The sequence below is a fragment of the Chaetura pelagica genome, unplaced genomic scaffold, assembly GCF_000747805.2.
Source record: "Chaetura pelagica isolate M959 unplaced genomic scaffold, ChaPel_1.0 scaffold13, whole genome shotgun sequence".
Classification (NCBI taxonomy): Eukaryota; Metazoa; Chordata; class Aves; order Apodiformes; family Apodidae; genus Chaetura; species Chaetura pelagica.
Genome location: NW_009954543.1, coordinates 2,611,952 through 2,626,353, shown reverse-complemented (window position 1 = coordinate 2,626,353; position 14,402 = coordinate 2,611,952). Strand labels below are relative to the sequence as shown.

The 14,402-nt window shown below is 35.3% G+C and overlaps 1 protein-coding gene across 1 annotated transcript in view; it reads right to left on the bottom strand.

Moving 5' to 3' along the window:
* Positions 1-236: 236 nt before the first annotated feature.
* LRPPRC (leucine-rich pentatricopeptide repeat containing) overlaps positions 237-14,402 on the bottom strand; it is a 90,931-nt gene continuing 76,765 nt past the window's right edge. The window contains exons 32-38 of the mRNA XM_010004964.1: positions 12,158-12,362; positions 10,198-10,337; positions 9,919-10,034; positions 6,927-7,001; positions 5,329-5,413; positions 1,601-1,743; positions 237-293 (exon numbers count right to left, since the gene is read on the bottom strand). Coding sequence (XP_010003266.1) covers positions 237-293; positions 1,601-1,743; positions 5,329-5,413; positions 6,927-7,001; positions 9,919-10,034; positions 10,198-10,337; positions 12,158-12,362 — 821 coding nt within the window. The remainder of the gene's footprint in view (positions 294-1,600; positions 1,744-5,328; positions 5,414-6,926; positions 7,002-9,918; positions 10,035-10,197; positions 10,338-12,157; positions 12,363-14,402) is intronic.

Below are 14,402 nucleotides of genomic sequence, written 5' to 3'. Positions count from 1 at the left end.
CAGGTTATAGCAGATCAAAACAGAAACAGCCCAGAAAGTTACAGCTTGGTATTTCATTATCAATTTTAACAGCACTTGTATTAATGACTTTTTCTATCAATTACAGCTACAGAAAGTGCTGTATAAACAGAGATTAATATTAAAAATTACACAAAACAACATGCTGTTTTAATTTTTTATTGAATGTAATATTTAAACAATTTTCATAAACAACTAAAACATAAAAGACTGCCTGTTCATGATGCTTCCAATCTTCTTTTCTTCCATTTTTCCATATAGAACTTCAACGTCTCCTATAAACAGAGTAGAACAAACAAGTTCAACATTGTTTCAACTGAAGTTACTAATTCTGAACAAAGTCTCATGTCCTAAAAAAGCAAAATCTATTATTCTCTGTCATGCAAAACTAGATCTGTATTGAAGTCTGTATAATTAAGAGAAATAACAGAGAGCGAGAATAAAAAGAAAAGGAAAACCTTGCAGAAAATGCATAATGAAGCTGCTGTTACAAAATAGAGTAATATAATAAATTTCGTTTTAAAAATGAAAATATTTTTTAACTGCAGTCTGCAATTGTGTAAAAAGATTGAGACGCTTTTAAAGACCAAGCTGCATTAGAGAAAAATTGAACAGGGAAATCAGAAAATGAATATAATTTCAGTGACTTTGAAAAAACACTCTTATTTTCACTAGCTACATGTAAGAAACAGTCTAGGGTTTTAAAATTTACTAAGTCCAAATAAAAATTCAGATTACAAATTATGTCACAGTTGCAGAAAAAGCTCTACTACTGTTAAAGGGCTAAACCAAATTTTCCATGCCAAAATTTTCTCCAATTATTTGCAAAATTATAAAATAAAATCACATTTATCATTAAGCAATATGAAGAAACAGCATACAACCAGGTCTTAACAGAATTATAGAAAAACACTTGTTTTAAAATATAAAAAGTGGCTAGGAGAATTACAAGAAAAAGTTTTCTTAGAGGTAAAATATAGGAAGTCCTTAAAGACTGCCTTGTGAAAATGGTACTAGTAGACTACTAGTCTAGTGTGGACTCACAGTCTACTACAATGTGACAGAGTTAGTGTCATGCCACTTGTCATCCTCAAAACGTATTTGCACAGTTGCATATATCTGCTGGCAAGGCAGCCAGAAGCAAAGCTGCAACAGAAAATAATTCCTACAGTTCTAAAGTCCCATCCTAGTAAAGCAACAGCTTGCACTAGATACAACACAATAAATTAATGAAAACTAAACCCCATTACTTGCTAATGAACTACACATTCTATAAGCCTTTTAAAGTTCAATTGCTTAGATAAATGCCCCAAGGACATTTGATAAAGGTACACCTACAGATGAGTGCCTGATAAGGATCAGGTAGTTTAAATATCATAAGACCCAAGAAGGTTTTACTTCCTTAAGTCAAATCCAATGCAAGATTACTATAGCTCCTACAACACTTGGTACTTCATCCATTACGTCCTTTGAGGAGTCTCAGCAGAGATCTAATCCCTATGTAATTATTCATGGAATTTGATTTATTAACACTGAATATACACAATTCTGCAGATCTATTTCTTAAGTAGGAAATACTCACAGGGGGTTCAGTGAATGGGACAGGCTCTCCTACTTTCTTCAGAAAAGCTGCTAAAGATTTCAGAGACAGCTCATGCAGCTGTATATTCTGTGCTTTTGCTTTCTCATACACAGCCTTTACAGAAGCAACATCCCCATCCAATTCTGAGGAAAAAAAACAGACCAGAAAACCCCCCAGTGGTTAAGTGTTCCTCTTTTCACGTGTTTCCACGATGTCACGCATTCCTACTACTTCTCAAAATATGTTCTAAATATTTTAATATACGATACTCCAAATATTCTGGGTATTTGTCATATCCTATCGACAATTCATGTCAGAGAACAGAACACACAGCCATTCTAGCTTTTATTTTCATTTGAGGTTGGATAATCAGTTCCTTCAAGAACGTGCCTGCAGCACAAAGGAGCAGGAGTCACACACTGATAACATACCATTCTAGGATGTGAGAAACAAGAGACGTGCCTCTTTCTGAGGCAAATGATTAAAAAATAAAAACAAGTGCTAGAACAAAAGCCACCCAAGTTTGCCATGTGAGAACCTAGGACAGAATTTAATTGCTGTAAGGGCAGAATGTTGTTACAATTACAGGTGTTGGCTACAGCTAAACTATAACCTAAAGGAACAACAGAAAAAAAGGTCAGATGCTCCTTTTTGAACACACACAAAAAATCCCATTTCGTCCTATTGTGCAGGAGAAAACTTACTGTGACCAACTAATACTATTACAAAACTTAACTGCTTAGGTAACCAGTAACATTTTTTCTGAATATTCCATGAAAGGCACCATCCTCTGCAACAGGTTCTAACTAATCCATTCTTAATTTATTTAAAGCACTATTAACTTTCAGCTGTAGGGGAGTGGAGTATATTTCTCCTTCCTCTAAAGTGGGAGAGGGGAGAAACTGCTCCTTCTCCATTGACTCATGCTTAACCACAGACTTTTCTGCTTCTCAGACATTTGCTTGAGAAGCTTCAGGATGAAACTGAAATGACCCCTGACAGTTTCACTGTTGTCCTCAGGGTCCTAGAAGCAGTATAAGTTCCTGGCACCTTGCAAACAACAAGGAAGCCATCATGTCCAGTTAAATTCATTTTGTTGCTTGGGAAAATGCAAACGTCTGCAGTATGGGAGCTGTCTCAGATTCTTGACTCGTTCAGACTTGGAAACACCATCTTCACAACCATATAGGCTACAAAATCTGGTTCTTAGAGAAGAAAAAAGCTTTAGCTGTGCAGAAATGGATGGCTTTTGTCCCTTTCTCATGAGAAAATCTTCCCACTCACATCTGGTAAGTGTCTTGAGTTCTTTTTTGAATGTGGGAGGCTACTACTGAAACTGCATGAAGTGACAGTTTAATAAAGCCTAATAGAAATCACTAACTTTTTATTTCTTTAAAATAGATGTATATATTGTATTGGGGGGAAAAAAAAAGAGCTAATATTTAGATTTCACGTAATGGACCACGCAAATGGGATTTTATAAATTTTCTTTTTCTAGAAGGTATACGGCAAAGAACTATGAATCTCACCAGATGAAGGCAATCTAGTCCTGGCAGTGGATCGTATCTCAGGACAAGGGATTAAGTAAATGTCCCTTTATTTGTTCAGTCATGGATGTCTGATACACGATCAGACCTCTTTCAGCTGTGATCTATACTCTATCTTTTCTAGACACATAAACAATTATAATTTTGTCTATTTATTTTTATTAACTAGAAACAGTAACCAATGTAGTAACAGCACAGTTATATTCTATTCTGCTTTCTAGCTAAGTAAAAATAACAAGGGACCTCATTGGACAATAATTTGTTCTCTAGAAAATTACAACACTAGAAGGTTGGATTTGGCCCAAAATGAAAAATCATGCTTTATAGCTTACTAACTGTAAAATGGAAAAATACAAATAAAAATAAAATCTTTCAATTAAAAGATTTGATTTCTAGCCCTCCGGCTAGAACACAACTTAAGTACAACCTTGAGTTGTGGTTCATATTTTGCTGACAATCATTTTAACAGTCAAATGAAACTAAAATACTCATCACTGCAGAAAGTATCAAAAAAGGAAGAGAAACAATGATTGGAAGAGGTAGCTAAATTACTGTTCATGTGTATAGGTCTGTACATACTATATGCATGGTGGAGACAGAATATACTAAACATCCCTGAATATCCTAAGAGAAGAACAACACCCTACTTCCTTAAAACAGAAAGATGCAATAGAAAATACAAAGACACCCTAGTACTACTCATCAAGCCCAGCCCTGGTAGAGTGGATGAAGTAACTGATGTGCACTCTTCTACCTGATACAGGAGCTGAACCAATGTCTCACACAGCTGAGATGCTTGTACAGCATAACCTTGGAACAGCTTCTAAAAATCTTCATGCTGGTACTGAATATCTCCTCTGGAACTTGCTACGAGCCAGGTGTCTCTGCCTGAAGAAACTACAGCAACTATCTGTACACATACACAGTATGGCTTCACATGTTGAATACACTCCAACCACTGTTTTAGGTACAGCAGAGCAAGTGATTGACTCTCTGCAATCTCTTTATGAAACTCTTGCACTATGATGTAGTTGAAAAGAATACTGAAAAGTTTAACTTAGTTAACTTAAGGAATTCTTACTCAGCTGACAGCAGTAAAGGACTAATGACAGTGTAAAGCAGCAAGTGCTGTGTTGGTGACAAAAAGGCATTTTCTTTGTTTTATAAAGACATGTTAAAAAACTTACCCTGCTGCGAATTAAACTAGTTTTGATGTTAACTAGTTAGAATGAAACTAGACTCAACAATTTTGGTAGTTATCGCTGTTTTGAATGTGAATTATACAAGTTAGATACTACCTCATGAGAACTTCTACAACTTCATTCAAATACAATGATGTTCGTAATCCTTCAACAACATACCCTATATTTGGGTACAAAGTGTTTTACTATTCCTATTTATCTCCCCTATAATAGACTGAAGCACAAGGGCTACTGTCATTGTATCGTTTTGCTTGTAACACATGACAAATATTTACTCCCTGTAATAAAAGTGGTGGAGCTGGATTAAGAGACACAAGCTTCCAGCTGAGTATTGCCACAGGGGCTGTATGTCTTGTTTTTTCAAGAGTGAGTCTTGCAAATAAACATACTTAAATAAACAACTTAGGTTTTTTTAGATCTGTTCTTCTCTGACTTCAACTATAAAAGGATCAACTATTCAAATCAACTATTTAGGTAAATCCAAATTAAGGCATCTGGAATATTAATTTGGCTAAATGAAAACAGATATAAAGAATCTACACTAATAACAATAAAATCCTTCCACATTACTGATAGAACTAATCATTCATGGTTTAGAAACACACATAAAAGGAACGAATATACTTATTAAAATGTCATTAATTTCTAAGTATTTCTCTCCATGGGTTAGGATGGATTGTCTTTCTTATCCCAGGAAACCCCTATTTTGCACTTCTATTTTAGCAGTATCCTTTAATCTGTTACAGCTCTTTCGTAAAGGATTCAAGGCTGGGTCAGTTGGTTGCTTTTTCAACCTAATAGCCAGACCCAACAGACTTAAACAACAGAAACCCCAGACCAGCCCCTCATCTCTTTGTGACTCAAACCATAAAGCAAGTTATACAGTGCAGATCCTACTCCTATTTCTAAGGGTTTCCATGATCTCTCTGAATGTCTCAGGAGTCCTTTCTAAAAAACTACTCCAAAGAGAGTAAATTACCATAACATTTCATGAGGTAACTGTATGCAAGTTCGATATCTAGATGCTCAGGAATCAGTTCTAGAAGTGTCTCAATCTTCTTTGCCTATGAAATTTAATACACAGACAAAAAGAGCATTAATTTCAAATCCTAAAGGATAAAATAAAATTGCCGAAGTCAGAACAATTATTTAAAATATTTTATGTTAAACGAACTGTAGTGATAACAAGGAATGGACTATGCAACTGAAAGAAGACATTACAACTTACTTTCCAAAATTCCTTATGTGGGTATTAAATAGTCAAAGAAATAAGGCACAAAATAAAACACGGGACTAATATTTGTATTCAGGAAGCTTAAAAAGTAATTTCTCCATTTTTTATTTTTTTTTTGAAGGAAGCAATTCATGTATCAATGAAAATATGTCAGCATATCACCAAGTTTTAAAAAGTGTAAACCACTCAACAGCCTTCACTGACCTAGAGGTCACTACAACCAGTGCTTAAAAGAATTCAGAACACCAAGTAATGTCCTTAGATTTGGAACCCCTGCTTCCAGTTTCAAAAACTCTTAGGTATTGAATTAAATGAAGATTATAGAAATTAATAACATCTTTATCACATACTAACTTCTATGTGTTACTAAAACTTTTCTTGAAAAGCTGTAAAATTTCAAGTTCTTTAATTTCTTCAAAAACTAGACGATGTTTAGAAGGACACTAGATGTTTTTCATCATCCTATTTACCATCATCACTTCAACAGAAGAGCTTAGTTAATCTGAGTGTTTAATGGCAGTTTCCACAAAACATAAATGTGCATTTTTCCTCATTTGAAAAATATTCTGATTTGTGTATTAATTGTCTCCTGATGCTGCTCTGCTGCAAATGAGAGATCAATATTTTGCATGCAAGTATTTTGGGGTTTTTGTTGTGCAGTGTTTGGATTTGGGAGGTTTTTCTTTTGGGAAAGGGTACTTTGCGTGTTGTTTGCTGCTTTGTTGTGTGGTTTTTTCTCTTTTTTGTTTGGTTGCTTGTTTTTCTGGGTTTTTCAGGTTTTGGTTGTTTGTTGTTTTTTTTTTACTTTGAGTGGGGTATACGAGGAGGGAGGGATAGCAAGACAGCAGGCACATGGAGAGCATTTTGAATTATAGGCAATGAGCCAAGAACCAAGAACATAAACACATTCCCAAACCACCACAACAAGTAATAGGAAATATGTCTTTTAATGTAAACATAGAGGCATTTTATCATTAGAGAGAGGTTAGGATTTTGACTTGCATTTGTATTCGTACAATATAACCAATAAAATAAGTACTTTCAGGCTGCAATACTGAATTGGATAGTGCAGTAAGACACTTGGAGAACAATGTTTGTAGGATATAAAGTATAGCATCAAATGTGCAGGAAATTACTGAAGTAATAGAAAAATATTAATTATACCCTCTTTCCATCATGCTCTGTAATAAATGGAAGCAGCTCTGCAAATTAACATTCCCCTTCTCCCTGAGAAACCTGACAAAACCCTCAACTGTGAAGTTCAAGATCCGAAACACTTCAACAAGGACTGATGAAACATATTTCACTACATATAAAACGATATACATTAAAAAATAGTATACCTGTCCAGGTCTAGATGCTGATCTAGCCATAAAAGTCACAAAAGCTCTCTTCTCCCCAGCTAGTGCACCACACCTCTAAAGAAAAGAAATAATGTAGCAGTCATGAGAGGTTAGTGATAAACAGAATTACTACAGAGAAAATTTCCAGTTACAGATGTTTAAAATAATAAACGAATACATTATTTATTTACAAGGTCTATAATTGACTAGCAGTTTGGAAAAAAACAAACAAAAAAACTCCAAACAAAAACCCAACCAACCACCCTACTGAATATAGCAAACAAGTTTATTTCAGGCACCATTTTGGTAAACATTGGTTTTAAAATGGTAGGTATAAAGTTTGTTTAAAACAAAAGGGAAAGGAATTAAACTAATACTTCAACACACCACAAAAATGAGGTTTAGGACTGCAAAAGAATGAAAAAGAGAAACACTATTCCTCTCCAATTATACTGCCAAGCATTCACAAGTGAGCTAGGGATCATAAGGTTAATTATACATTTAATAAGGTGTCAGGGAGATAACTGCTCGTTTCTTTATAAAAATTAAAATGTACAAAGCAAGTTCTCTTTAAAGTATAATTACCTACATTTATGCATACAAAGGACTGATTTCAATCTCTCTATTTTATAAAAGGCTTTCACTGAAACAGACAATGTTTGAGAGAGAAGTAAGTTGAACTTAAAAAAGTTTCAGACAGCCCAGATAAATAAAAAAAATAAATCTATCTTACTTTAGAAACAAGGACAAAATAAAATATATAAGACAGTGTTTTAGAGTATGTTCCTCAAATACATCAGTTTTAAAATTCTTACAATGCACAGTCTTTTTTACCAGCTTTTTACCAGATATTTTATCAATACCAAAATGCAGAGGAGAGAATAATGTGCATACAAAAACACACATACCATAAATTTGATACATTCAAGTGGTATTTTAGACATATGCAAACAAGACATTTTTACTTATGCCCTCGTGTATGTATGTGTAATATGGTTTGACTCTTTAAGGTCCAGGCGAAAAGCTGTGAAGTTTCATTCCATCAGGCAAATTCAGACAAAAATGCACTTGTAGTGTTCTGACAAAAAAATTGCTTTATGGTCATAAACAAAGGCAAAATAATAATGGGAGAAACCTGTATTACTTTAGTTACTAATTCTAGCCATTCTCACCTACTGGCACTATGAGAAATAAGGATGCTCTGAGAGAAAAGAGACAGTCCAGTTGGAGAATGTTTTCCACAGCCCCTTTTTGTGCTGAAATACCAAACCACTTTTGACAGTAAAAGCATTCTCCCTTCAGACAGTATAAGAGACATTGCTGCTGTTTCTTGAGCTTTTAAATACACACTCAGATGCATTTTTGAAACAAGGATCCTTCATGAGCATATTAATATTTCAGATTATTACAAGCAAAATAATTAATTTAGGTGGTGGTTTACTTTTCAAGAAAATAACAAAAATGGACAATGATTATTACTATCTTCTGGTTACCTATTAGTTGAATTATTTGATTCACAATAGCAGTCAAGAATGCTTAAACTGAGTTTTTCCTGCACCATATGAAAAACAAATTTTCCTCATATGCACAGAAATTTCAACTCAAGCATATCTGTGAATGTCATTCCCTTAATATGCAATATTTTTAAATTGTCTCCCCAGATATAGCATATTTCAAGTTTGCTATAGAGCCATGAATTTAATATCAAGAGTTGGATGCTTTTGTGATAAGTTTTAGGAATATATGAATGGAAATTACTCCATTATTTGAAAAAATTTAAGAACACACAGATTTTACTTTAAAATGCAAAAACTCCCATCTTCACAAAAGCAAGAAATTCTAACCAATTTTCATTCACTCAACTTCATTCATTTCAATCAAAAAATCAGGAAGAGTAAAATAACTTGTGTTTTTTTGCATTTTGATGTTTCATGCTATATAGCAAGAGAGTTTGATATCAAAACTTCAGTCTCCTTTTATTATTCAATGAACTCTTAAGCAAAGCAAAAAAAAAGTAATATTCCAGAGCAGGGAATATCTAAAATAATACACCTCACACTGTTGTAGAGTAATGAAACACATTTGTTGGTATGCAGTCTTCTCAAAAAATGGTCTTGGAAGAAGATAAAATAGCTGATGGATGAAGATGAGCTTTCTCTTTAACAGATTAAAATACTTAGGAACTTTTAAGTGAGTAGTATTCATTATCAGGAGATGGTGGAGGCTCCAGTTTGAGGTGGGAGCCTACACACACAGAACCTGTAGAGATGGCATGACTGCCAGGCCACCACCTGTGGGGATGCGCCTCCTGATGGAACCTGTTGGTGGTTGCTGCCAGCAGCAGATGCCATCACACACAGGTCTTTCCACCTCTGCCTCAGCTTTGTCTTCAGCTCTGTACCAACAGCATGAATGCAGCTGTCTCATTCCTTGAATCCCGCTAAATTAGCTGAGACTGCAGCCCACAGAGCAGCACTTGACTTAAAATGCATCCGTGGCACTCAAGTGAGTAGAAAGCAAACTCAGCTCTTCATAAACCTTGAATGCAGTATATACAATACTATAGCAACCAAGTGAAATAAGGTCCATGAAAAGCAAGCGCTTGCTTCTGGTTTGGAAACTGTACAGCTGTAAGACACTGGTATGTTTACAGCACATAAACATGTATGTTGCAAGGAGATGGTCTGCAAGAATTAACTGCTGCCTAACAGAAAATATAAAATAGCATTTGCTTCAGATGGAATTTCAAGTAATGTTTGTCTTCATTTCTTTCAGGTTGTTAGAAGATAACTGTCCTACTCTGGCACCCACTATTACTATTAGTACTAGAATACTAGCCCATAGTTTGGAATAGTCTTAACTGTGCTACTGCTAGTCATGCTGTAATTCAAAAGCATACCAGCACTAGCCTATGCTATAAAACACCTTTTTTTTACAATTTCTCAGTTGAAGAGCTCTAAGCATTTCTGTACGTCTCTTGTTATGTCATTACCTGTATCAGTGATTTGGCATCATCCACTCTGTCTGCACTGACATACTGAAGGAAAAGATCTGTGACAGGTCTGTAAATTCCAGACTGACTGGCCAGTCGTTCTGCCATCGCACCAACTGCAAAAATGATGGGTACATAAGGAAAATATTTGATTGAAAAGCCACTTTTGTAAAATTCACTGGTGTGATTTATGCTGACTGAGCAGGTTTTACATGTAATAGCTCTTTCACAACACTTCTGTCTAGTCAGAATATTTAAATAGCGTTGCAGTTAACTTACATTTTTCCAAAGCTGGTTCTAATCCTTCCTCAGACACCCTTCTTAACAAATAGGAAATATTTCTGACAGCTTGATCAGGATTCTGTGCACCAGAGATAAGCAGAGGCTCAAGGTATTCCACAGCAGCATCAAGGTCATTGCTAGAAAAAAAGATTGAACTGGCTTAGTTTCTGAAATCAAGATTAAAAAACCTAAACAATCAATTATATTAAATCTTTTGTTTTCTACTTTTAAGCTTGCATTTCCTAGGAATGGTTGAGTACCTATGACTTCATTCAGATATTGTAAAAGGGAAACCATGAATACATAAATTAACCCATAAGTATAATTTTTAAAATGACCTCTGGCCTGTACAAAGCCTAAGTTATTTTGACACACTTTTTGCCTACCAAGAAAGAAGAGTTCAGCTATCTGCTTTAGGCAAATGTGCTCTGCAAATCTAGAAGGCAAAACCAAAACATTAACAGAAGGTATCTGAATAATTAATGCACACAATTTTATTTCTTTTCTAATGCTATTCAATTAATTATTTACCTGATTTTTCCCATGCTTGCCTTTTTGGATGCAAAAGACAATGTTAAATGTCACTTTGTCAGTACCTTTGCCTAAACACTTTGCATCTCACAGCCTAAGTAAAGCAAATGCTAATAAAATTATGGAGGAAGTATTCACCGAAGTGTAAACTCTACTTCCAGGATTCTATAAAGTTCAAATGACAACATTTGTTATCAGTTCACTCTAAAATCAATTTACTTTGAAAGGAAACCAGAGCACAATGAGTACACTTTTAGGCAAAGCAGAAATGCAGCACATTTGAAAGCCATGCAAAATGCTTTGAAAACTATCAGAAACATTAATTTATCAATAAATGAAAGGTACAAAAACATCCATAAGAACCTGTTTTTCACAGTTGTGAAGGGACAGCTTGCAAGGTATTTAAGAATATGTAAGGTGTATATTATTTATGTTGCTGCTCAGTCTTTTCATACATCCAACTGAGTTTTGGTATGGATGCTGCTTAAATAACCTGTGCCTGCATACAGTGATTTATTTATTTTATTCCTGTCACCAATCTACATCTTAAGAAAATGGGATAGCTTTGCAGTACCTTTATGGCATGGGAATACAGGAAAATATGCAGCTTATGAGACATCCTGTGTATCTCCCTGTTTGGAGCATTTAATTCAGTCAAAAGTCAATGCACTTCCTAGAACTTTGTGCCAACAACCACTCATTATTTACAGGATCAGGATTGTTTTTAGTGGCTGAAAATATAGTGAGCTCACTACTGGAATTGGCCTGCATGGTTATCCTTCAAGTCAAGTCCTCTTGCTGGTCCCAACACTTGACTATTCTCTCTGGCCTACCATGCCTCAGGCAATAAGGCATCTGTTATGAACTATGCAGCTCTACAGCTTTCCTGCCAAATTAGACACAGGAACCCTACAATTTTAACAACAAAAAATTAAAACTACTCCACAGATATATGTCTGGCTTTCACATTTTGAGGGTAAACACAATATTTTTGTCATTTCAACCACTTGAACAGGTAGTAGATTCTTGTTTCTGTGGGTTCTGAGTTCCAAGCTTTTCTACATTTATATTGATGAAGTAATTCGATTTTGCAGTCCGATTTCCCAGGGCCTTTGATGCAACACCAGGGAGAACACTACACATGAGGCATGTTAGCATAAAGGTATCAAAGCTAAATTACACCACCAGAGGAGACCTTATGCTCTCCCAAATGCTTCATAGCTGTCCCTGTATTTCACTAAATGAATTTCAATCCCAAATGTGTTTGGGAAATGATACCAGAAGAGAAGTGAACAGCACACTGCTCAACCGTAATTTTAGCATCTAGGACACTGTAAGAATGGAAACAGAACGAAATTAATAATATAAGTGATCTCCCACCACTCTGTGTGGAAAAATTACATATACCAGTCCTAGAAATACTTACTTCTTGGTATGAGCCCATGCAATAGCGTTTGCATTTAGTGAGGCAGACACACCAATTGATTTCGTGAGGTCTTCCAACATGTTTTTAAGTGCTTGCAGGTTCTTTAGATCTCCTTTTTCTGCCAGAGCCTGAGTGAGTGCAATAACTGATGCCCTACTAGGCAACACGCCATTGTCAAGTATTCCTTTTAAAACAGCCATGGCACCTAAGAACAGTAAAGTAAGGGAAAAGGGAATCAGATTTTAGTTCAGAAGATGACCATGCTGCTGGTATCATTAACCCCACCCTTTAAAAAACATGGACAGAAAATATTTCTCTTGCTGAATGTAGGTCCCAAAATTATCATAGTGAATTATAACAGGAATACATACACACACACAAATTAAAACTTTCAACAGTAGTTCAGGTTAAAATGATACTGTCGACATTTAGTTAATTTTAGCATCCGGCTCAAGAAAAGAAGCTGTCACAAATGTCCTCCCTTATGACCTTAAAGTGATGACCTTTTCAGCTTGTTTTTTCACCAAAATAGAATCAATTTTAGTTACTAAAACCCAAAAGTGTCACACACTTAAGAATGTAATTCATTATTGACACTAAGGTCTAGTATTCAGATTTCTTTCTAAATGTGCACTAAAACTTTGCTTACCAACATTTAATTTTTAAAGAACAAAAATAAACTCAAAATTGGACAGTTACCTCAAGAACTCGTAAAATCATACCAATTCCACATGTTAACTCACACAAAATCAATCTCCTGTCTGTGTGCCACAGATTTCCTTAAACACACTGTAGATGCAGTCACCCTCATTTCTCTAACCAGAATTATTGTCAATTTATGTTATACATGAGCAAACACACAGAGAAAGACTTACCCCGCTAGTAAAAATCTCTTTACTCCTTACCAGCACAGGCAGAATTAATCAAAGATAATAATTATAATACCAAGGGATAACGCTTCTAACATAATATACACCCACTTGAGCTTCACAGCATTAACATTCCAATTCAATATGCAGGTACTGCAGAAACCAAATATTACCTTTTACAAGAGAGGAAGAAAAAACATCCTGTATGCCTAATCTTCCTTCATAGCACATTTTGTTTCTGCATCCCCTCGGTTCCAACCTGCCTCCCCCTCACCCTCTTTCTTTTTTGGGGAAAAAAGGAGCATTACATCAGGGGCAAGATTCCCAAAATTTAAAATGGAAACTTAAAACACATACTAACTTCAAATTCACTCCCAACTGTGAATGTGGAGCTCCCTTTAGCACGGGGCATGACCAGTTTTCTCAGGAACAAGGACAGAAGTTTTGAAAGATGCATATGTGCAGCAGCACTACAGCAATAAATTATGTACCAGTGGTATACTAGATAATTCTGCTGGTATATATTTTCTCCTTATGCAAAAGCACTCACTACTGCTAACCTGTATTAATGATTTAATCCCTTTGGTTTTCAGTATTCAAAAGCAGGTAAGCATGTGCTTGTGAAAACCAACCACCTATCTTATAAAAGGTTTTCCTATAACCTCTGCAACTTCCATACTGTGAAACTCAAATTCCGACTCAAAGTAACTTGGGTTTTGCCAAGTTTTTCTAGAAGATACTAGAGCTCTTAGAAGTACACTTTGTGACCTATATGAAAACTTTTAACTATATGACATTACACAGCGAAGAATGGTGGTAAACCAAGTGAAAAACCAAGCGAGTTTTACGTGAGTGAAAGCCATCATAGGATGTAGGTCAAATAGAGCTCACCAGCAAAAAGATTAAAAAAAGACTGCCCCCCAAAATTAGTTGGGTAATTGATGAGCCTCAGCAAATGACCAGTATGATTGAAATATTTAGCAGCTTGCATTTTGAAGGCTTCACTTACAAAAAGAGAACAAGTATCTTTCAAATAAAAATATAAACAAGGATCAAGTCTGACTTTCCAATTAAGTCACCAAAATAGAGCTTGTTCAACGCACAAGATTAAGAAAAATGTAATTTTGCAAACCAATGTTATCCCACAGACTTCTTGAGAAACTCTGTATTATGCAAAAATAAAGACTTGTAGAGTACAGCAAGGGAGAGGGCTGATGTGGCAAAGAATTTAGTAAGCTAGCTAAAAAGAAATAATTTAGTTGGCGCAAGAGATTGGCAAAATGCAGAAACATCAGTGATGTTCTGTAGAAGGGAAGATTTTTGGTGTGTAGTATTTAGGAAGAACTGGCAAAGCTTTGTGGTAAGCTGGACAAGAA